The sequence below is a fragment of the Lithobates pipiens genome, unplaced genomic scaffold (assembly GCF_037356315.1).
Source record: "Lithobates pipiens isolate NorthernLeopardFrog02 unplaced genomic scaffold, aLitPip1_a1.2 Scaffold_28, whole genome shotgun sequence".
Taxonomy (NCBI): domain Eukaryota; kingdom Metazoa; phylum Chordata; class Amphibia; order Anura; family Ranidae; genus Lithobates; species Lithobates pipiens.
The window spans coordinates 94,425,203-94,449,859 of NW_027507789.1; the positions used below are offsets into that span (position 1 = coordinate 94,425,203).

The window sequence follows — 24,657 nt, forward strand, 5'->3', positions numbered from 1 at the left end:
CGGGCACCAAGGGAAATGACATCAGGCGCCAGGGAGAGGAAGAGGCAGATTACGAGGGACCCCATTAGCAACAGTGATAAAAAGGTGAGTAAAAAAAAAATATTTCCAAATGTTAATAATTGTTTTTAATGCAGCTGAATAATGCAAAAATAATTTTAGGAGTGGAACTCCACATTAACACACGTGAGTTTGTTGGATCACATACTGTAGCAGCAATATCTGACGCTTTAAAAACCATGCTGGACACTTGGCACATTGAGAAGTCTAAAGTGCATTTGATTGTCCAAGATAATGCGTGGAACATGGCAAAGGCAATGGAGGACAGTGAACTTAAAAGCATACAGTGTGTGGCACACATGCTGCAATTGACTGTGAGTGAGGGATTGCTGAGTCAGCGTACCATATCTCATATCGTATCAAAAGGAAGAAAATTTGTTGGTCACTTTAGGTATTCTCTGCTTGCTTATTCCAGATTACAAGCTTTGCAGATACAGTTTGGAATGCCACCAAAACAACTGCAGCAAGGTGTAGCCACTTATTGGAACGGCACCTACTATATGATGCAAAGTCTTTTTGAACAAAAGTGTGTTTTAGCTGCATACATTGCAGATTACAAGCTGCCGGCAACATGGAACACACATCAGTGGATGTTAGTTGAAAATAATTTGTCTCTTCTATCTCCATTTGAACAGTTAACAAAAGAAATAAGCTCAGATAATGCTTCCATTGCTGAAGTTATTCCCTTGATTGCTGCACTGAAGCGTCTGCTAGGAAAAGAGGCAGAAACAGACCATGGTGTAAAAATGGCTAAAACCACTCTACTGTAGGCCATTAACAACCGGTTTCAAGACACCAAATCCAACCCTCTGTACTGCATTGCAACAGTTCTAGATCCTCAATTTAAAGAGCATTATTTTTTTAATGTGGAGAAAAAGAAGCGTGCACGTGAAATGATATAGGCATAAATGGAGGTGATGGAAGCATCTGGTGAAGGAGTTTTGAGGTGTAGAACAGAGGAAAGTATACCAGAGATATGGTCACATACAAGTGAAGAGGAACACACTCCCTCGATATCTGATATGTTTGAAGAAATTTTACATGAACGCACCCCGGGCCATAGCTGGAGATTTATTTTGCTGAACCGCCTGTCACCAGAAGCGACAATGTCCTTGAGTACTGGTGCATCAACAAACAACGTTTTCCTTTGCTTGCACAGATTGCATGCAGATATTTATCTGCCCCAAGCACCAGTACAGAGAGTGTGAGACTATTCAGTCTAGCATCTCATATTCTTGATGAGAAGAGGAACCTTCTCTCTTGTGAGAAAGATGAACAACTTTTGTTCTTAAAGCAAAATCTGCCACCTTTACTCTGAAATAGATTTAGAAATAAATCAGTAGCACAGTCCAATTCATTTACTATGTTGAACATAGTAAATTAATTGGTAGGAGTCAGACTGTGCTATTGGACACATTTTGAACAACTAATGTATGTTCCAATGCCTAGTTGTGCCATTGGTTCAGGTTGTTCATTGTAGTTCTTCTACAGTTTCTTTTTGGAACTTCTTCAATTTAAGAGAACTCCATCTTTTGAACTACTGTACACATAGTTTGTTGTTGTTGCGTCTAACTATGTCTCACTCTCTCCCTAAGCTGTCAGCCCACTGCATGTGCAAAACTGTGTGTATATCTGTTCTGTATCTGTGGCTGGCTACATATATACAGTATACCGCACTATGTTCCAGGTATGGACAGAGACTTCTAGAAACACAGACTAATCTACATTGCTTGCTGTGATTGTGTCAGGGCTGGCTTAGCTCTTCCTCCTCTGGGCTGGCCGCTCAGCTGTCGGCTAATTGCCAGCTCTCTTCTCTTTCCACAGTTACCAGCTGTTCCCGATGATACTCGTCGGAACTGCCTATTTAAAGCCTTCCTGCTAACTTTTTAATTTGCCTTCGCATTGGTCACATCACAGGGAACCATCTCCTGCTGTTTGTTTCAAGACTGGCTTGCTGACATCCCACCTGGCTTCTTATCCTTGCGGTTGCTCTCCTTGGATCCCTGACTTCCGGCCTGGTTGATTACCCGATCTGGTTAATGAACTTTGGACTGGCTGACTACCCGATCTGGCTATGCTTAACTGCTTTTTTCTATTTACCTTTTTATTTTTATTAATAAACAAATGTGATTTGATTGTGCTTCTGTCTCAGTCTGTTTCATGGTTTCTGATAGTACGCGAAGGCCATGAATTCAGAAGATACAGTCAATCCACTTGTTGGTAATATTTTTTCCAGATTGGATGAGCAAGATCACCGCATGGATCAGTTTGTCTTGGCGTTACAAATGCTCCTGAATCACACGGCTCACCTGGAATCCCCCACGGTGGCAACCTGAGTCGCAGGCCGTCCTTGCTGCTGCACCAGTCTCTGTGCAGGCACCCGCCTCGAGTATTACCTCTATAAGAGGTATGTCTGGTTCTGCTCCGCTTCCCCAGCGATTTGGGGGCGATCCAGTTCAATGCAGAGGGTTTCTGAATCAGGTTGAGATATACTTCGAAATGCTTCCCCAGGCGTTTCCCACGGACAGAAGCAAAGTAGGTTTCGTGATATCTTTGCTTTCTGAGAGAGCCTTGGCCTGGGCTAACCCTCTATGGGAGATGCAAAAACCTGTTGTCTTGAGTTACCCTCAGTTTGTGGCCTCCTTTAAAAGGGTTTTTGACATTCCCGCATGCTCCGTTTCTGCTGCCAAGTGCCTCATGTCCATCAAACAGAGTACGAGAACTGTTGCCGACTACGCCATTGAATTCCGTACTCTGGCAGGAGAGGTTGTTTGGAACAATGAGGCCCTCGTGGCTGCTTTTTCTCATGGTCTCTCAGATTCCATCAAGGATGAGATAGCAGTCCGAGATATACCCAGTGAGCTGGAGAGCGTTTGCCATCCTCATTGACTCCAGACTCAGAGAAAGACTTTCTCTTAAGGAGCACTTGCGGAAGCCTCCTGTAAGTTTGCCTCCGAGCTTTGTAGTCCCACCCATGCCTCCCTCACCTCCCATGCCTCCTGGTACCGAGTTGGTCAGTGAAGATGAACCCATGCACCTGGGCTTCACGCGTCTTTCTGCGGATGAGAGAGCCTTTTTGAAGTCTTGTCCTACCTGTCCAGGGAATGCCCGAACCTTGAGGTCCTGTCATGGACAGACCTTAGGTGGCGTTGTTTCGTCCCCATTTATCCAGAAAGATAAGCTCCTGGTTTTGGTCACCCTTTCTTGGGCTGAGTCGTCCATTGAGATACAGGCTCTAATCAGGGGCTGCAGGCCTGTTCATTGATGCTGCATTTGTTTCGCAGCACTCGATTCTGCTGCAGCTGCGTGACACTCCACTTGCCATTGAGGCTCTTGACGGGAGACCTTTACAGCCTGCCCATGTGACTCATGAGATGGTTCCATTGTGCATGGCCGTAGGGGCTCTTCACCATGAGATAATCCAATTCCAAGTTATTTCCTCACCCAGATTTTCACTGGTTATTGGTTATCCTTGGTTACAGAGGCACAACCCCTCTTTTGATTGGCTCCGTGCTGAGGTTCTCTCCTGGTCACCACAATGCAGTGAGACATGCTTCCTGAAGGTATCCAAGGTCCTGTGCACCGCTTCACTCCCCTCCTTGCCGGAGGAGTACCGTGATTTTGGCGATGTCTTCGATAAAGGTCAAGCTGGTAGTTTGCCTCCACACCGGCCTTATGATTGCACAATTGACCTTCAACCTGGTACCATACCTCCTTGTGGCCGGGTTTATCCTTTGCCGGTCTTGGAGGATAAGGCCATGGAGGAGTATGTTGCTGACGCACTTTCTCTAGGTTTCATCCGCAAGTCCTTGTCTCCTGCTGGTGCTGGTTTCTTCTTTGTGAAAAAGAAAAGCGGTGAACTGAGACCTTGTATAAATTATAGGGGTCTCAATCGTGTCATGATTAAGAATGCCTACCCGATTCCATTGATTACGGAGTTATTTGACCGCCTCAAGGGAGCAACGGTTTTCACAAAGCTTGGCCTGAGAGGGGCATACAATCTTGTGCGCATTAAGGAGGGTGACGAGTGGAAAACTGCGTTTAATACCAGAACAGGCCATTATGAATACCTGGTAATGCCTTTTGGCCTTTGTAACGCCCCGGCAGTTTTCCAGGAATTTTTTTAACAATGTCCTCCGAGATTTGTTGCAATTGTGTGTGGTGGTTTATCTCGATGATATCCTCATATTTTCCAAGTCCCTGGAGAGCCACCACACAGATGTCTGTCATGTACTTCAGAAACTAATAGAGAACAATCTCTATTGTAAACTGGAGAAGTGCGAGTTCCATCGTGAACAGGTTACATTCCTGCTGGTTTTTCGATGGACCCAGAGAAACTGTCGGCAGTCCTACAGTGGCCTCAACCCGTGGCTTTACATCCTCTGCAGCGTTTCCTGGGCTTTGCCAACTACTATCGGAAGTTTATTCGTAACTTATCGTCGCTGGACAAGTCTCTGACTGATATGACCAGAAAGGACAGTAACCCACAGAGTTGGTCTCCGGAGTCCGTTAAGGCCTTAGAGACTCTCAAGGCTGCCTTTTTTTCTGCTCCTGTGTTGGCAGATCCTGATCCTACGTTGCCTTTTATCCTAGAAGTTGATGCTTCTGAGATGGGAGTTGGTGCCCTTCTGTCTCAACGTCCTAACTCTGAGAGCGCTATGCATCCATGTGGCTACTTTTCCAGGAAATTGTCACCTGCTGAGTGCAATTATGAGATTGATGACAGAGAGCTGTTGGCGATCATTTTAGCCCTGAAAGAATGGAGACATCTTCTTGAAAGTACCACTGTGCCCGTTCTTATTCTTACTGACCATAAGAATCTTACATTCTTGTCTGAGGCTAAGCGACTCTCTCCCAGAAGGGCGCGATGTGCTCTTTTCTTGTCGAGTTCCGGTTCTTATGATTCCTCCTGATCGTATCTTGGCTACGGTTCGCACCAGTCTTACTTCTCCCTTGGTTGACAAAATTCTTGCTGCTCAGGTCCATGCTACTCCTGATAAACCTTGTGACCGCTGCTTTGTCCCAGAGAGTCTCCGTACAGCAGTGCTCCAGACTTACCATTCTCCCAAGGCAGCTGGCCATCCTGGGAAGAATCAACTCATTTGGGCCATCTCCCAACAATTCTGGTTGCCTAGTCTATGGGCTGTTTTTTCTGCCTTCGTAGCTGCCTGTCCCGTGTGTGCTCAGAGTAAGACTCCACGACACCTTCCAGTGGGCCTCCTACAACCCATACCCAATGGAAAGAGGCCCTGGACTAACCTGTCTATGGATTTCATTGTGGAATTGCCCAACTCCCAAGGCAACACTGTTATCCTTATGGTGGTTGACCGGTTCTCAAAGATGTGTCATTGTATTTCACTTAAGAAGTTGCCCACCTCTAAGGAACTGGCTTCCATTTTTGCTCGGGAGATCTTTCACTTACATGGGCTACCCAAGGTGATTGTCTCAGATAGGGGCAGTCAGTTTGTCTCCCGGTTCTGGCGAGGCTTTTGTGCACAGTTGGGAATCCAGCTTGCGTTCGCTTCTGCGTATCACCCGCAGTCTAATGGGGCCGCAGAACGAGCCAATCAGTCCTTGGAGCAATTCCTACGTTGCTATATTTCTGACCATCATAACAACTAGTCTGACCTATTACCTTGGGCAGAGTTTGCTCACAACAGTGCCTTGAATTCTGCCTCCCGATTGTCTCCATTTATGGCGAATTATGGTTTCCAACCTTCCATGTTGCCTGACTCGTTTGTTCCACAGAGTATTCCTGCGTTAGAGGAGCATCTCCGTGGTCTTCGTTCCACTTGGGTACAAGTCCAGGAGGCTTTGCGGCATGCTAATGATAGGTACAGGCTCCATGCTGACCCCAGACGCCTGCCTGCGCCTTCCTACCAGGTTGGGGACAGGGTCTGGCTGTCATCTCGCAACCTCCGACTTCGTGTTCCCTCACTGAAGTTTGCACCTCGGTTTATTGGGCCGTTCCGTATCCTTTGCAGGATTAACCCAGTAGCTTACACGTTGGACCTTCCTCCTAGTATGTGCATCTCTAATGTGTTTCATGTCTCCTTATTGAAACCATTGGTCTGTAACCGATTTACCACCTCGGTGCAACATTCTCACCCTATTCTGGTTGAGAACCATGAGGAGTATGAGGTACAATCCATTGTTGACTCCCGTAGGTTCCGTGGGTGCATACATTACCTGGTGCATTTGGAAGGGGTACGGTCCGGAGGTACGCTCCTGGGTTTCATCCTCTGACGCACATGCCCCTGTTCTCCTCTGCGTGTTCCATAGACGGTTTCCCCTCAAGCCCAGTGGCCCTCCGAGGGAGAGGGGTCATTGGGGGGGGGGGGGTACTGTCAGGGCTGGCTTAGCCCTTCCTTCTCTGGGCTGGCTGCTCAGCTGTTGGCTAATTGCCAGCTCTCTTCTCAGTTACCAGCTGTTCCCGATAATGCTCGTCGGACCTGCCTATTTAAAGCCTTCCTGCTCACTTTTTCATTTGCCTTCGCATTGGTCACATCACAGGGAACCATCTCCTGCTGTTTGTTTCAAGACTGGCTTGCTGACATCCCACCTGCCTTCTTATCCTGCTTGCAGTTGCTCTCCTTGGATCCCTGACTTCTGGCCTGGTTGATTACCCGATCTGGTTAATGAACTTTGGACTGGCTGACTACCCGATCTGGCTACAGGACTCTGGCTATGCTTGACTACGCTTTTTTCTATTTACCTTTTTATTTTTATTAATAAACAAGTGTGATATGATTGTACTTCTGTCTCAGTCTGTTTCATGGTTTCTGACAGATTGGTTGTGCGCCACTGCTGTAGACCAGACTGTAGACTAGTCTGTGTTGTTCCGGGAAGTCTCCGCCCATACCCGGGGCTGCAACACAGTGCGGTATATATACTGTATGACTATGTAGTAACCTGCAGCTACATATTACATATACATACAGTTTTATTACACATACAGCCACTGACACCTTAGGGAGAGAGCTTAGGGAAATTATTAGTTCTCATTTAAGTTGAACATAAGATAAAAAAAAAATCTATATCATATAATATGTTATATCAGTATTTACAGAAAAACTGTGAAACAGAATAGCATCCTTCTGCCATATGGTTATTGTTCTTTAATTTCATAACAGTTTGTTTACACAGTAACTTTGCCATTTAAAGTAAAGGGATATGAAACTGAATAGGAAAAACACAAAAATCTGGTGCAGCTATGCGTAGAAGCCAGGTTAGGTTAACCAATCAGCTTCCAGTTTTTTTGTCAAAGCTTTGAACAAGCCAAAGAATTTCAAAGCTCATTGCCTACCTAATGTACTCAGCTGTGCTATATTTTTCAATCTCTCCAATTTTAGTAAATCAACTCCACAATCACTGGTGCTTGGATGTGGGCCTCTGACTGTTGCCTAAATTTTTTCCTGCTGGCTTCACTGGACATGCCCTTTTAATACTCTCTCTTATGAGTTATGACTAGGGAAGTCAGTTGATATACTTACACTGTTAAAAGAAAATAAGACAGAGGGTTCCCGGCCTAGTGCATTAAGGAAGACCTCTCTTTGTTAATAATGGTAACTTGGTAATATACAAACCAACAGGTGTACTCTATCAACCTTGTCGTCAAAGTAAGCTTGCAGTCCACAATACATCACATCATATCACTTATAGCCTAGGACAACTGGAAAACCCAACAGGCTAACGTGTTTTGAGGACTTGCCCAAGCTGCCTTGCCTCCTTGGAGCTCTGGTTCTAAGGAAGAGGCAAGTCCTTGAAACACCTTAGCCTGTTGTTGGGTTTTCGAGTTGTCCCACTCCCATTATACGATGTGAATGATGATATATCGTGGACTGGAAGCTGATGTTTTACAATACTTTGACAACAAGCTTTAAAACAGAACTAGCGGCTTAGTAGCATGATGTGTATAATAGCCCATGCGCCCTCTTTCTTGTTTTATGGTTCTTCTATTTTTGCAAAAATAAAGTAAACAGTGCAAATACCGTACATCTACTCAAACATAGAGGCTCTTAGCCCTTGTACACACGGTCGGACATTCCGACGGAAAATGTCTGATCGAACCGTGTTGTCGGATAATCTGACCGTGTGTGGGCTCTAGGGATGAGCTTCGAGTTCGAGTCTAACTCATGTTCTACTCGAACATTGCCTGTTCGCCTGTTCAGCGAACAGTGAACAATTTGGGCTGTTCGCAGCAAATTCGAAAAGCCGGAACACCCTATACAAGTCTATGGGAGAAATCTAAAGTGCTCATTTTAAAGGGTAATATGCAGGTTACTGTCCTAAAAAGTGTTTGGGGACCCGGGTCCTGCCCCAGGGGACATGGATCAATGCAAAAAAAAGTTTTAAAAACTGATGTTGTTTCAGGAGCAGTGATTTTAATAATGATTAAAGTGAAACAATAAAAGTGTAATATTCCTTTGAATATGCCTGTGAAGGGGCGCATGTTTCTGGTGCTTAGAACTGTCCCTGCACAAAGTGTCATTTGTGCAGGAAAAAAAGTATTTTAAAATCACTTGCGGCTAAATTGTCGGCTCCCCGTAATACAGAGAACACTCAATGAGTGTTCTCTGTATTAGCCGACAATTCATTCATTCATTGATAAAAAAAAAAAAAAAAGCGTGGGGGTTCCCCTAAATTCAATTACCAGGCCCTTCAGGTCTGACATGGATATTAAGGGGAACCCCGTGTCAAATGTAAAAAAAAATTGACGTGGTGGTCCCCCTAAATATCCATACCAGACCCTTCAGGTCTGATATGGATATTAAGGGGAACCCCGCATCAAATTTAAAAAAAAATTGACGTGGGGTCCCCCTAAAAATCCATACCAGACCCTTTATCCGAGCACGCAACCTGGCAGGCCGCAGGAAAAGAGGGGGGACGAGAGAGCGCCCCCTCCCTCCTGAACCGTACCAGGCCACATACCCTCAACATTGGGAGGATGCTTTGGGGGTTTGTGACCCCTCAAAGCACCTTGTCCCCATGTTGATGAGGACAAGGGCCTCATCCTCACAACCCTGGCCGGTGGTTGTGAGGGTTTGCGGGCGGGGGGCTTATCAGAATCTGGAAGCCCCCTTTAACAAGGGGACCCTCAGATCCCGCCCCCCCCCTTTTGAAATGGTAAGGGGGTACAAAAGTACCCCTACCATTTCACAAAGAAAGTGTCAAAATGGTTAAATAAGACAAACACACTTTTGAAAAATTCCTTTATTAAAAAATAAAAAAAAGATTCCAGCGGTGCTAATCCACTCTTGCTATCCAGCGACGGATCTCCGGGGTCCAGCGATGGATGATCATATACAGCGACGGGGGATCTCTCAGTCCAGCGCTGTCTATACATCCGTCTTCTGTCTCCAGTGCGGAGACACTGCGGAGATCCCAGCGCTGACGTTTCTTATATTAGGAGGGCGGGGCCACCCGTCACCTGACCCCGCCCCTCTGACGCTGGAGAGGGAAGCCAGGGGTTCCCCAGTGACGTGTGGGTGACCCCGCCCCCTCTGATGTAACGCAGGTTTCCGTTACATCAGAGGGGGCGGGGTCACCCACACGTCACTGGGGAACCCCTGGCTCCCTTCACCAGCGTCAGAGGGGGCGGGGTCAGGTGACGAGTGGCCCCGCCCTCCTAATATAAGAAACGTTAGCGCTGGGATCTCCGCAATGGAGACAGAAGAAGGATGTATGGACAGCGCTGGACTGAGAGATCCCCCGTCGCTGGATATGATCATCCATCCCTGGACCCCGGAGATTCGTTGCTGGATAGCAAGAGTGGATTAGCACCGCTGGAATCTTTTTTTTATTTTTTTTATTTTTAATAAAGGAATTTTTCAAAAGTGTGTTTGTCTTATTTAACCATTTTGACACTTTCTTTGTGAAATGGTAGGGGTACTTTTGTACCCCCTTACCATTTCAAACGGGGGGGGGGTTCAGATTCTGATAAGCCCCCCGCCCGCAGACCCTCACAACCATCGGCCAGGGTTGTGAGGATGAGGCCCTTGTCCTCATCAACATGGGGACAAGGTGCTTTGAGGGGTCACAGACCCCCAAAGCATCCTCCCAATGTTGAGGGTATGTGGCCTGTTACGGTTCAGGAGGGAGGGGGGCCGCTCTCTCGTCCCCCCCCTCTTTTCCTGCGGCCTGCCAGGTTGCGTGCTCGGATAAAGGGTCTTGTATGGATTTTTAGGGGGACCCCCACGTCAATTTTTTTTTTTATTTGATGCGGGGTTCCCCTTAATATCCATATCAGACCTGAAAGGCCCCTTCACAGGCATACTATAGATATCCCCCAGCTACGAAATTTAAAGGAATATTACACTTTTATTGTTTCACTTTAATCATTATTAAAATCACTGCTCCTGAAAAAACGGCCGTTTTTAAAACTTTTTTTTGCATTGATCCATGTCCCCTGGGGCAGGACCCATGTCCCCAAACACTTTTTAGGACAGTAACTTGCATATTACCCTTTAAAATGAGCACTTTATATTGTGAACGTTCGAGTCCCATAGACTTTAATAGGGTTCTAAAGTTCACACGAAGTTTAGGTCTGTTCGCAGGTTCTGGTGCGAACCAAACAGGGGGGTGTTCGGCTCATCCCTAGTGGGCTCCATCGGACTGTTTCCGTCGGAATATCCGACCAACAAAGTTTTAGAGCTGGGCTATAAAATTTTCCAACAACATGATCGGATCGGACTTTGTCCGATCGTTTGTAGAGAATTCCGATCAGACAAAGTGCCACGCATGCTCAGATAAAATTCCTAGACCAAAGCTTATGGCTACTAGCCTGAACGTAGTTCCGTCGTAACTAAATTACGTCATCATGTTACGAACAATCGGATTTTCCGACAACTTTGTCCAACCGTGTGTATGCAACACCAGTTTCGGACAAAATCTGACGGATTTTGTTGTCGGAATGTCCGACCTTGTGTACAAGGGCTTAGTCTACTCTTTGGCATTTTATTATGCCTGTTTTTTGTTAATATTTAATTTTGGTATTTTTTTTTTTATAATATTAATTGAATGTAATTATTGTGCAATGTGCAGCAGCATATGTGTGCTGTTGTAAGTTAAGTTACTTTCTTTATTTATTTAATTGTGTACTATTTTATTTTATTTTCTGTGTCCAATTTATGTGGTTTACTTACTTTTATTAAAGAAATACTTGTTTACTTTACTGGATTCTTTCTACTATTTTTTTATTCATAAAATTCATGATAATAAGTTGAATAGACGAATATGAATAATAATGAATATAACACAATTTAGAGAATTTTTATTTTATATATTAAAAAAAAAAAAAAAAACTTTCATTTTCGGTATCGGTTTCAGTTTTCGGCCTAGTGTATCTTTCATTTTTGGTATCGGTTTAGGCACCAAAAAACCCATTCGGTACACCCCTGAAATAAAGAACCCCCCCCAGCATTGGTGTTCAGGGATTTCTGATCATTCTGCACCATGTCCCACTCTGCATCTCTACTTGCCAGTTAATTTAATCGCTTGAACCCTACAACTACCATCAGAGATCTGCCAGATATGCATATGATACATTGCCAGATGCTGGAACACGGGTGTGTTTCGGAGCCCAGCACTCACTTCTCCTCTGCATTTAGTGGTTTCTTCAATCATGCGTTGAGAAATCCCTGCACGTATTGATATTTTATAGCACTACACCATTTTATTTTCTAACTGTATAAATGTATTACACTTAGGAGCAGCAGCTGGGTTAGGGTAGAGACAAATTAGCGTGGTGTGTTAGTTATAATTAGGGCAGTACAACATCACAAATACATTAACAGGTAATGTATAGTATATAAATTCCACCTTTAGGTTCAGCTATTTGGCTGGAGATCTGCTGTTGAGTCACTGGCTAACACATTCATTACGGACATCCCATCAATACAGATTTGCTGCATAACACAGTGTTTATTCCTCTTATAAACAAACACTACATTCATGAAAACTTACCGATATCAAGAATCCTGTCCCCAGGGTGGCTCATCTGCCAGATCTCCAACTGTTGCCTCTCACTGTACTGTAGACGTCGATCATGGAACACCACTCGAACTACACTCTGTAAAAGAGGCAAGTCATAATCTCCTAAAGAGTACCTGTCATACCAATGCCATTTTAGAGCAGCTTAAAGTGAACCTGGGAGGGACACAGTAAATAGCAGGACTACCAATGCTGACTCAATTGGGGAGTATCCAGCTACAAGACCTTCACCCTGCTCCTGGTTTCACTGCCAATTCTCAGTGGTCCACTAAGTAATAAAGTCAGGATAATGCCGCGTACACATGATCAGACTATCCGGCGGACTTGGTCTGGTGGACCACAGTCTGGCGGACAATCCACCCGTGTGTGCTAGTCCGTCGGCCTTTTGAAATGAACGGACTTGCCCACACACGGAGGAAAGTCCATTCATTTTGAATGTGGCTCTAGGTAGCCAGGACTAGCGAAGGAGGTCAATGTCGCCGCCTCCATCAGCGAGATTGACACCTCGCTGGCCCCATCACCTGGTATGCACTTAAAGGGGAAGCCCTATGCCGAAAAAACGGAGTCGGGTCCCCCCCACAGTCCATATCAGACCCTTATCCGAGCACGCATTCCGGCTGGTCAGGAAAGGGAGTGGGGGGTTTGCCAAAGCACCTTGGGTGGGGGACCAGTATCTGGGGGCCCCCTTTATTAAAGGGGGCCCCGGATTCCGATAAGCCCCCCGCCCACATACCCCGACAACCAACGGCCAGGGTTGTCGGGAAGAGGCTCTTGTCCTCATCAACATGGGGACAAGGTGCTTTGGGTGGGGGGCTGCAGGGCCCCCCCTTCCCCAAAGCACCCCCATTTTGAGGGCATGCAGCCTGGTATGGCTCGAGGGGTGCTCGCGGACTGCGTGCTCAGATAAGGGTCTGATATGGACTGTGGGGGAGACCCCCACTCCGTTTTTTTTGGCGTAGGGCTTCCCCTTTAAGTCCATACCAGGTGACAGGGCCAGCGAGGTGTCAATCTGGAGGCAGCGACATTGACCTCCTTCGCTAGTCCCGGCTACCTGGAGCCGCGTTCAAAATGAACGGACTTTCCTCCGTGTGTGGGCAAGTCCGTTCATTTCAAAAGTCCGGTCGTGTGTGGGCAGGTCCGCTCGTTCGGAAAGTCCAGCGGATCTCCGCAGTTTGTCCGCCGGATAGTCCGATCGTGTGTACGTGGCATAAGAATGTCAGACATTATTAGTAATTGATACAGAACAAGTATAGGAAACTCTTGTGACAGCTAAATCACCTCAGAGCAGTTGGATGTGCCTCAGCATAGCCTTTTCCTGGAGTTCAGGCTCCACCCAGTCACCTCAGGTCTTTGTAGCCAATCCTAAAGGAAGCTACTTAACTTCCCTTTTAGGTTCACAGTCACAGTAATGCCATGCTTCCAGCAGGCTCCCTTTCCCTAAAGGCAGTTCAAGGGGCCTTCATGACTGCTAAGAAGCATAGGCTCATTTATGACCAACTAATAAACCAATACCTTGCCTTCCCAAAAATATACGGAAGCTGATTAAAGCGGGAGTCCGCCGGGACTCCGCGTTTTTTTTTTTTTTTTAAAGTCAGCAGCTACAAATACTGCAGCTGCTGACTTTTAAAATAGTGACACTTACCTGTCCAGCGCGCCCGCGATGTCGGCACCCGAAGCCGATCTCTAGATCGACACTCGAGTGCTGCCGCCGTCATCTTGGGTATGGGAATCAGGATATGGAGCCTTTCGGCTTCATTTCCCGGTTCCCTACTGCGCATGCGCGAGCCGCGCTGCGCAATGAGGACGGTCCCCGCTGCCTCTGGGATCTGTGTGTTTCCCAGCAGGCAGCGGGGCACTTGCGGAAGGGGGCGGGCACTTGCGGAAAGGGGCGTAATGTACGCCCCTTTCCGCAGAGAGCTAGCCCGGAAGTGGGTGCAGTTACCTGGATTATCCAGGTAACTGCACCCCCCTCCCCCCTGAAAGGTGCCCATCGTGGCGCCGGAGGGGGGGAGGAATCCGATGAGCGGAAGGTCCATTTTAGGGTGGACCTCCGCTTTAAGTTGGAAATGGTGCAAGGCCTCAGCTTTATTGAACTTTTCAAAACTACAACTTTCCAAATCTACAAAACAATGCCAGTCACAGTATATCATGAGACCCATAAATATAAACTCACATAGTCTAAGAGGCTTGTCCTTACCATCAGTGCCAGACAGGCATTAGAATGACCCCAGAATTGAACTGCTTGCCGACCAGCCACAGCAGTTTTACTGCGGCAGAATAGCATGGCTGGGCGAAACAATGTTACCTTATGTCGCTTCATCTTTTGGCCACTAGGGGTGAGCACATTCTGCAGGGCACCCGCGATCGCTCTTGACAGAGCGAGAACCGGGATTTGTGTGTGTAAACACACAATATACACTCAATATACGCTTATTGCGATTTATTTATTTATTTATTTATTTTTTACCAAAAATATGTAGAAGAAAATATATCGGCCTAAACTGAGGAAAAAATTTTTTTTTTTTGAAAAAAAAATGTGGGATATTTATTATAGCAAAAACTAAAATTGTGTTTTTTTTTCAAAATTTGAACTTTTCAGGAGGGCAGAGGGGGACAGCATGGGGGAGGAAACGGTAGAGTATCTTGGGTCCTCCTGCGATCCTGTTGGGGCCCGGTCCTCCTACTTCTGTACTGGCTGCCTCTGCTCCCCCCCCCCCCCCCCCCCCAGTGATGTTGATAGTATACATTACAGCCTTACCCACTGCCTGTAAAAAGACCTCTCATTGCACGTTGCTCTCTGCCGGCCCTTCCGCTCTTCTCGTCCATCGTCCTGGATGATGTCATGTACAAGCACATGGGAAGGAGGGGCTGGTGGGGAAACAGCAAGCTGTGAGAGGTCCTATTGCAGCCGCTTCTGGTGCTAGTGTTGTAGAGCCTCTCATGGGGCCCCACAGTGCCAATGGGTCAGTCCACTCCTGCAGTTCAGCAGTTCTCAAAGTAATGGCTGCGGGGGACGCACAGCCATTACTTTGACAGGCTGTCACTCAAACTGGCCTAGTGAGTCATTGGCCCACCAAGAAACTCGTGGTAGTCCCATTGGCCAGTGCATGCCTGCCTTATGGTCAGAGCAGCAGTTTTCAGGGGATGTGATGGCTGAGAGACATATTCTGGTGTGGGTAGCAACAGGTGTCCATGAATTAAAGGACAGGTCAGGACTATGTAAATTATCCTGTAGAGCTGTGGGCAGAGTGGGGATTGTTAGAGTGGAGCTAGCAAATTCATTGCCAGTGGCTCCAGTACAAAGGTCTGAGGACCCTGCAGTGTGGTAGATCAGAGAAGCTGTAAAATTTTTGTAGTGAGGGGCCTGGGAACAGGAGGGATACTCTGAATCACCTCAGAGCAGTTGGACGGATCAAATAGGAAAGGGAAGGTTGGTTCAAGTTTATCCTATTCAGGATTCGGAACTATGCCCGGTAGGGGCCGTTAAAGGATTTTTGGACATTCGTCCGGCAGGTGATTGCCCATTTTTAGTGCATGTTGGCATCTAGGTCTCAAACTGACAAGCTGGTTTAAAGACAACCAATGACCGCAGTGCCCCATTAACACTTTCCGGCTAATCTCCGTTATCTGGAAACCACCATCAGGAGTCATACCAACGATAGTTCCCGAAATCTTTCTTCTGACACATATCTCCTTCCCCTGCACAGACCAAACACCCGCCACAACATATGGGAGTAACCCCCTTATTCTTGGATGTCACTCCACACCCAAAGTGCTCTCTGTATCCCATCTTGCAAGCCCAAAACCCACATGTCAATGCCCACATCATTCAGATGGACACCATCAGGTATCAAATATCTCCACGTCTCAAACTTCATTTCCAAATGCCGGATGGCCAATCCTCCATTCTTCATCATGAAGTTACTCACTTGCCTATTGATCTTCCTCCTAGCTATGTCCACCCCCTCTACAGACCTGCCCATCCACCAAGTCATATGAGCTATTATGTCTGACCATATGATCACCGTGTTAGGGAATTCCTCCATTAAACACAAAACATCACATTTGATGTCCCTCGTTAAATCAATCAAGGTCCGCACTCCCAAAATGTTACCTCCTAAGTGTATTACTAAAACATCCGGAGGCCTGTCCCGTTGCGCATAACGCTGCACTTCCGAAACCATCCTACCCCATAACATCCCGAGAAACCCCAACCACTTACTGCAAACCTCCCTTCTCGCAAAACCCAACTGCCTGCCCCTCGGCCTGGCATCACCCCTCCGTGCCCACCAACACACGTAGGGATGGCCCATTATCCAGACCAATCCAGGCTCTGAATCTGAAAGTAGAAGAAGAAAAAACACCAACCATGATAAAACATGTTCCAGCGCAAACAACAAAAAACCCCTACAAATTCCCCTTACATCATATGCCTTATCACAATCCCACCACCAAATAGGGCCAGACGTAAGACTGGAACCTACGTGATTCCCACTGGCCAATTCTTTTTTACAGACTCCACATCCATCCCGTTCCTAGCCGCCTCCATTGCCACCCCATCCTAAAAGTGTGTGCCGAAAAATCCATCTCCTCTAAACCCAATGCCGCAAGCATTTTCTAAAAACCATCCCAAATTGAAAACGTGACAAAGGGGTGCCATCAACATGCACTAAAAATGGGCAATCACCTGCCGGACGAATGTTCAAAAATCCTTTAACGGCCCCTACTGGGCATAGTTCCGAATCCTGAATAGGATAAACTTGAACCAACCTTCCCTTTCCTATTTGATCCGTCCAACTGCTCTGAGGTGATTCAGAGTATCCCTCCTGTTCCCAGACTCCTCACTACAAAAATTTTACAGCTTCTCTGATCTACCACACTGCAGGGTCCTCAGACCTTGGATTTGTACTGGAGCCACTGGCAATGAATTTGCTAGCTCCACTCTTACAATCCCCACTCTGCCCACAGCTCTACAGGATAATTTACATAGCCCTGACCTGTCCTTTAATTCATGGACACCTGTTGCTACCCACACCAGAATATGTCTCTCAGCCATCACATCCCCTGAAAACTGCTGCTCTGACCATAAGGCAGGCTACTCTATCTGAGACAAGTGAACAACAGGAGTCTGAAGAGGAGTCAGAGGAGGATGGTGCCGGGGCGGATGAGGAGGAGCAAGAAGAGCATGCTTTAAACCTTTCTGGGATCCCTGTTGTGCATGGATGGGGAGAGGAGAATGAAGAGGACGACATTATCCTGGATGATGAGCAGGAGCCAGGCCACCACACCGCTTCCACTTTAGTGCAAATGGGGGCCTTCATGCTCCAGTGTTTTAATAGGGACCCCCGTATAAAAAGCATAAGGGTCAAGGACCAGTACTGGGTGGCAACGTACTTAGACCCCCGGTACAAACACAAAATGGCGGAAATGTTACCGCCGTCACAGAGGGCTGGCAGAATGGAGCACTTCCAGGCCTTGCTTCGAGAAATGCTGCATTCTGCCTTTGCGTGCGCTGGCAGAGGAGCAATTCCCACTCCCAGAGAAGGAGTTGCGGGTACCAATCCAACAGCGCCTGCAAGAAGAGGCCGGTTTGAAGATGTGTTGGTGACTTCGGATATGAGGTCATTCTTTCAGCCGACCCATCAACAGGTGTCATCCGGATCCAGCATCAGGGAACGCCTAGACCGCCAGGTGTCCGACTACATCGGGTTAACGGCCTATGTGGACGCTCTGAGGAGTGATGAACCCCTGGACTACTGGGTGGGTAAGCTTGACCTCTGGCCAGAGCTTGCCCAATTTGCAATCGAACTGTTGGCTTGCCCCTCTTCCAGTGTCCTGTCTGAAAGGACGTTCAGCGTAGCAGGGGGGATCGTGACCGATAAGCGTACTCGCTTAGCTCACGACAGTGTTAACTACATCACATTTCTAAAAATGAATGAGGCATGGATCTTGGAAGAATTCAACACATGTGACCATTAGACCATGTATATGTCTATAAACAATTTTTTTAATCGAGCACAGAGACCTTCTTTCTTCATTTGGCTCACTTCCTTATCCAAAAAAAGCACACCGTACTATATGCCCATACCCTCCTCTTTGAAGAGGTTGAGCGGTGTCATATTTCTACTGGGGCTGCTTATTATGAGGGGCTCCCACCATCCCTGTGCTGTGCTGACATCCTCCTGGGGCTGTACCTCTGCTGTGCATATTGTGAGGGGCTCCCACCATCCCTGTGCTGTGCTGACTTCCTCCTGGGGCTGCTTATTATGAGGGGCTCCCACCATCCCTGGGCTATGCTGACATCATCCTGGGGCTGCTTATTATGAGGGGCTCCCACCATCCCTGTGCTATGCTGACATCCTCCTGGGGCTGCTTATTATGAGGGGCTCCCACCACCCCTGTGCTATGCTCATTATGAGGGGCTCCCACCATCCCTGTGCTATGCTCATTATGAGGGGCTCCCACCATCCCTGTGCTATGCTCATTATGAGGGGCTCCCACCATCCCTGTGCTATGCTGACTTCCTCCTGGGGCTGCTTACGGTGCTGCTGTCAGTGCTGTATATCACGGTGCTGGTGTTAGTGCTTTATGTCACGCTGCTGATGTCAGTGCTCTCTATCACGGTGCTGTTGTCAGGTGACTCTATCACGGTGCAGGTGTCATTGCTGTATGTCACGCTGCTGGTGATCATCTCCTGCACCCTCTTTGCCTACCCTGACCTTCCCTCTCCTCCATTGCCTTCATGCGCTCCACAGTCCTGAATTGTCACAACAATTTCCCATATAAAAAAAGAATGCTTGTAGTTGTCGATCCCAGATTCACCTCATACATGTGTTATGTCATTGGCCATGTGGTGGGACTATGTTTGCACAGCTATTAATTATTTTGTGGTTGCAAATTTGACCTGTAGGTTTGCAAAGTTCGCCTCCCATTGAAGTCAATGGGGCCTATCGCGAACGTTCCGGTTCGCGAACTATCGGCCGCGTTTGCGGTCTGCGTTCGCGAAACGTCCCGTCAGAAGTTCGCCCATCACTACGCACCAGGTCCCCTGCTCTGCCCTGTGCTGCACATAGTGTGAACCCAGACTTACTGTACTGTATCTTTGTAGAAATAGAGTTGTCACTCTAGGCTTGAGATACAAAAACTCTTTGTCTACAGTAAGTACAATGAAGTTTCTAGTATCCCACTAATTGTTGACCTGGTCCTCAACTGACTGAAGTATGTTTAGACAGCTATAAGTTCAGAGGAAGCCAAAGTTTATCTCTAATCAGGATCAGTAGGTATTTTTCTGTATTTGCAGCCTAAAAAATGAATGCAGACACCTCATTTTACATTTTTAGCTTTGGGTTTAGATACGCTTTTGAGGTGCCTGGCTATTTATTAGAAGAAATATCTGAACCGGGTGCCTATGGACACATTAATGTGAAAATATAGCCTGCTGTAGATAAACATACCTTTATCAGACGACGACCTTCAGGCAGATCAGCTGCTCCTTTCCAGTTACTTAACATCCGTATTTCATAGGACTGACCTGCACCAGAAAGTGATACATATAAAATGACAGTTATACATTTTTCCCACTGGGGCTGCTTGCAGACATGTTCCTAGAGAATTTTCCCATAAACAGGCCTAGTGTCCTGTCAGGATGGAAATAGATTGGAGGCTGCAGCATGGAGAAGACACACTGTGGAACTGAGTAGACCACAAAGTGAAGATCTTCAGACATAACTGTTTTAGTCTTGTGTATTCTATGTTTATTTTGAAAGAATGGGCTTTTGCCTGAAGCTCCAAGCTTTGGGTAGTTCCTTGGTGTCATCACGTGCAATGCAGGGCTATTAACTATTCATTCTATGTGGAAGAGCAGAACATGCGATCGCAGCTGAGAGCACCTTAGAGAAGTAAAAGGGCTTGAGAGCTCAAATGAATTTAGGGAGCCAGGGGCAGGAACAAAATGTATTACACCTATCGCTGTGCCCCTAATCTAATCAAGCATTTATCCCTTGCAGTGCCTGGGCCGTACAGTGCACAGAACCTGTGTAAAAACATTACTGGGAACCACTGCCACTGCATACAGCTGTCCTTTGAGATGTATTAGAAGTGGTGGCTGTACATAGTTGTGTGCTAAGAGTTGCATAAAGCAACAGCATATGCACTGACATGCTCTGAGCGCAGATATTGTGCATTTGGGGTATGTCAATGCGCATGCAGGAGCTTTATACAACCCTTAGGGTACAACACATACAGGTGCTTCTTCTAAGGCTTCATGTATACTAACCTCCCCTGGACATCAGCCGGGGAAAAAGATTAAACGTGACAAAACAATAAAGGTACTTAGGGGGTCTTTGGCCAAACGTTCCACTCCTGAATGTGATTTTCCGCATTCAGGAGAGGGAGGTTTAACCTCCCCTAAATGGGCTGCTCCTAAACTCTGCTAAAAGACACAGGGCTTTTATTGAGATGAGTTTAGGGGCTTTATCAAAAATAAATCCCAAAAGCTCCTAAACTCATGTAGAGGAGCAGCCAGTGTACATGAAGCCTAATGCTTCTCAATGGGCTGCTGTACGTCTCAGCAGCAGTTCCCAGGAATGTCATTACGTAGGCTCTGCACACTGTACAGTAGACATGTGCACTGACAAAAAATTAGTTCATTTTCGTTTTATTAGTTTTTTGCTTTTTTCGGAAATTCGAGATTTGGAAATCCGAAAATCTGAAAAAAAGAAAGAAAATGAGTAAAATTTTAAATAACTAACTAATAATGACTAACTATTAAATTATAGGTATTGGAATTTTCTTTCAAATTTGGCTGTTTGTGAACATAACAAATACAAATTTATCTGAAATTACGAATTATCCGAAATGACGAATGCCGCATCTAAACAAATGGAATGGAACTGTCAGAAACCATGAACCAGACTGAGACAGAAGTACAGTAAAATCACACTTGTTTATTAATAAAAATAAAAAGGTAGAGTATGCGTAGTCGAAGCATAGCCAGAGTCCAGTAACTGGAGCGGGTAGTCAGCCAAGCCAGAGTTCAGTAACCAGATCGGGTGATCAGCCAAGCCAGAGTTCAGTAACCAGATCGGGTGATCAGCCAAGCCCGAGTTCAGTTACCAGATCGGGTAATCAGCCAGGCCAGAAGTCAGGGTTCAAAGTAGAGGAACAGCAAGCAGGATAAGGAGCCAGAAGGGATGTCAGCAAAGCCAGTCTTTAAACAGGAACACAGGAGATGATTTCTTGTGATGTGACCAAGGCGAAGGCAGAGATCAAGTGAGCTGGATGGCTTTAAGTAGGCAGGACTGACGGGCAGAATCAACAACAGCTGGGTAACTGTGAAGATAAATGGCAGTTGGCAATTAGCCGACAGCTGAGCGGCCAGCTCAGAGAAGGAAGGGCTGAGCCCAGCCCGACAGTACCTCAATGACCCCTCCCCCTCTGAGGACCACCGGGCTTGAGGGGAAAACATCTATGGAAATCACGGAGGAGGACAGGGGCATGTACGTCCGAGGATGAGACCCAAAAGGGTTCCTCTGGACCGTACCCCTTCCAATGCACCAGGTCCTTTAAGGTCCCACGGAACCTACGGGAGTCAACAATGAATTGTACTTTGTACATGGTTCTCAACCTGTATAGGGTGAGGATATGGCACCAAGGTGGTAAAGCGTTTGCAGACCAAAGGTTTCAATAAGGAGACATAAAACACATTTGAGATGCACACACTAGGAGGAAGGTCCAAGGCGTAAGCCACTCAGTTAATCCTGCGAAGAATACAGAAAGGCCTAATAAACCGAGGTGCAAACTTCAAAGAAGAAACACGAAGTCGGAGGTTGCGAGACGACAGCCAGACTCTGTCCCCAACCTCATAGGAAGGCGCAGGCAGGCGTCAGCATGGAGTCTGTACCTATTGTTAGCATGTTGCAAAGCCTACTTAACTTGTGCCCAAGTGGAACGAAGACCACGGAGATGCTCCTCTAACACAGGAATACTCTGTGGAACAAACAAAGTCAGGCAACTAGGAAAGTTGGAAACCATAATTCACCATAAATGGGGACAATCGGGAAGCAGAATTCAAGGCACTGTTATGAGCAAACTCTGCCCACGGTAATAGGTCTGACCAGTTGTTATGATGGTCAGAAATATAGCAACGTAGGAATTGCCAACTGTGCACAAAAGGCTCTCCAGAACCGAGAGACAAACTGACTAACCCTGTCCAAGACAATCACCTTGGGTAGCCCATGTAAGCGAAAGATCTCCCAAGCAAAAATGGAAGTCAGTTCCTTAGAAGTGGGCAACTTCTTAAGTGGAATACAATGACACTGGTTGAACTACATGGACTTGTGTCTTTTTTTTCAATCTGTGTAACTATGACACATCTTAGAGAACCAGTCAACCACCATAAGAATAACAGTGTTGCCTTGGGAGTTGGGAAACTCCACAATGAAATCCATAGACAGGTGTGTCCAGGGCCTTTCTCCATTGGGTATAAGTTGTAGGAGGCCCACTGGAGGGTGTCAAGGAGTCTTACTATGAGCACACATGGAACAGGCAGCTACGAAGGCAGTTACATCAGCCCATAGACTAGGCCACCAGAATTGTTGGGAAATTGCCCAAACAAGTTGATTCTTCCCAGGGTGGCCAGCTGCCTTGGGAGAATGGCAAGTCTGGAGCACGGCAGTACGGAGACTCTCTGGGACAAAGTAGCAGTCACAAGATTTCTCAGGAGAAGCATGGACCTGAGCAGCAAGAATTTTGTCACCCAAAGGAGAAGTAAGACTGGTGCGAACCATAGCCAGAATACGATCAGAAGGGATCACAGGAACCAGAACCGACTCCAACTAGGAAGTGGAGGAAAATTGTCGTGACAAGGCATAAGCCTTTACATTCTTAGTACCGGGTAAGATTGAGAAAAAGTAATTAGAAACTCCACAAGAAAAGAGCCCATCGTGCTTTTCTGGGAAAGAGGCGCTTAGCCTCAGACAAAAATGTGAGATTCTTATGGTCAGTAAGAATGAGAACCAGCACAGTGGTATGTTCAAGGAGATGTCTCCATTCTTTCAGGGCTAAAATGATCACCAACAGCTCTCTGTCACCGATCTCGTAATTGCACTCTGCAGATGACAATTTCTTGGAAAAGTAGCCACATGGATGCATAGCGTTCTCAGTGTTAGGAAGTTGAGACAAAAGGGCGCCAACTCCAGTCTCAGAAGTATCAACTTCTAGGATAAAAGGCAACGTAGGATCAGGATATGTCAACACAGGAGCAGAAACAAAGGCAGCCTTGAGACTCTCAAAGGCCTTAATGGACTCCGGAGACCAACTCTGGGTTATCATCCTCTCTGGTCATATCAGTGATGGGCTTGACCAGAGACGAGAAGTTATGAATAAACCCAGGAAAGCTGGGCCCAGGAAATGCTGCAGAGGATGTAAAGCTATGAGTCGAGGCCACTGTAGGACTGCCGAACGTTTCCCTAGGTCCATCGAAAAACCAGCAGTAGAAATGACATAGCCCAGGAATTTAACTTATTCACAATGGAACTCGCACTTCTTCAGTTTACAATAGAGATTGTTCTCTCTTTGTTTCTGAAGCACACGACAGACATCTGTGTGGTGGCTCTCCAGGGACTTGGAAAATGTGAGGATATCATCGAGATAAACCGCCACACATCTGCAACAAATCTCGGAGGACATCATTAATACATTCCTGGAAAACTGCCGGGGCGTTACAAAGGCCAAAAGGCATTACGAGGTACTCATAATGGCCTGTTCTGGAATTAAATGCAGTTTTCCACTCATCATCCTTCTTAATCCGCACAAGATTGTATGCCCCTCTCAAATCAAGCCTAGCGAAAACCGTTTCTCCCTTGAGATGGTTAAATTATTCTGTAATCAACGGAATCGGGTAGGCATTCTTAATCGTGAAAGGATTGTGATGCCTATAATCAATACAATGTCTCAGTTCACCGCTCTTCTTCACAAAGAAGAAACCAGCACCAGCAGGAGACAAGGATTTGCAGATGAAAGTGTGTCTGCAACATACTCCTCCATGGCCTTATCCTTCAAGACCGACAAAGGGTAAACCTGGCCACGAGGGGGTATGGCACCAGGTTGAAGGTCAATTGCACAATCATAAGGCTGGTGTAAAGCAAATTATCGGCTTGACCTTTGTCAAAGACATCGCTAAAATCGCGATACTCCTCAGGCAGGGAGGAGAGTGAAGAGGTGCACAGGACCTTGGCTACCTTCTGGAAGAATGTGTCACTGCATTGTGGTGACCAGGAGAAAACCTTGAAAAAAGAAAATAGTTTGGACTTTATAAGAGGCCATGACCATCCGGTACATTGGTCTCCATCCCTAATTGATTGAAAAGAACGGGGAAATGGGGGCAGGCGGGGTAGTGGGACTTTATGTGAAACATAACACTAGGGAAGAGCAAGTCATTCATAAGTATAATTAATATTTATTTGATATCCAATAGGGGCACAATGCAATTGATGATACAAATATTATAACAATAGATATGGTACAGAATAAATAAAACATGATTAGTATCATAGTAACATAGTAGACACTGTAGCACATGATTAATAATAATAGCATCAGCAGTACACC

At 46.4% G+C, this 24,657-nt stretch overlaps 1 protein-coding gene across 2 annotated transcripts in view; it reads right to left on the bottom strand.

Annotated features, from left to right (window-relative positions):
- The window catches only part of LOC143935528 (transcription factor CP2-like protein 1), a 416,417-nt gene that overhangs the window by 267,119 nt on the left and 124,641 nt on the right, over positions 1-24,657 (bottom strand). For both annotated transcript variants that reach the window (XM_077459472.1, XM_077459470.1), the window contains exons 3-4: positions 19,503-19,579; positions 12,022-12,127 (exon numbers count right to left, since the gene is read on the bottom strand). In XM_077459472.1, coding sequence (XP_077315598.1) covers positions 12,022-12,127; positions 19,503-19,579 — 183 coding nt within the window. The remainder of the gene's footprint in view (positions 1-12,021; positions 12,128-19,502; positions 19,580-24,657) is intronic.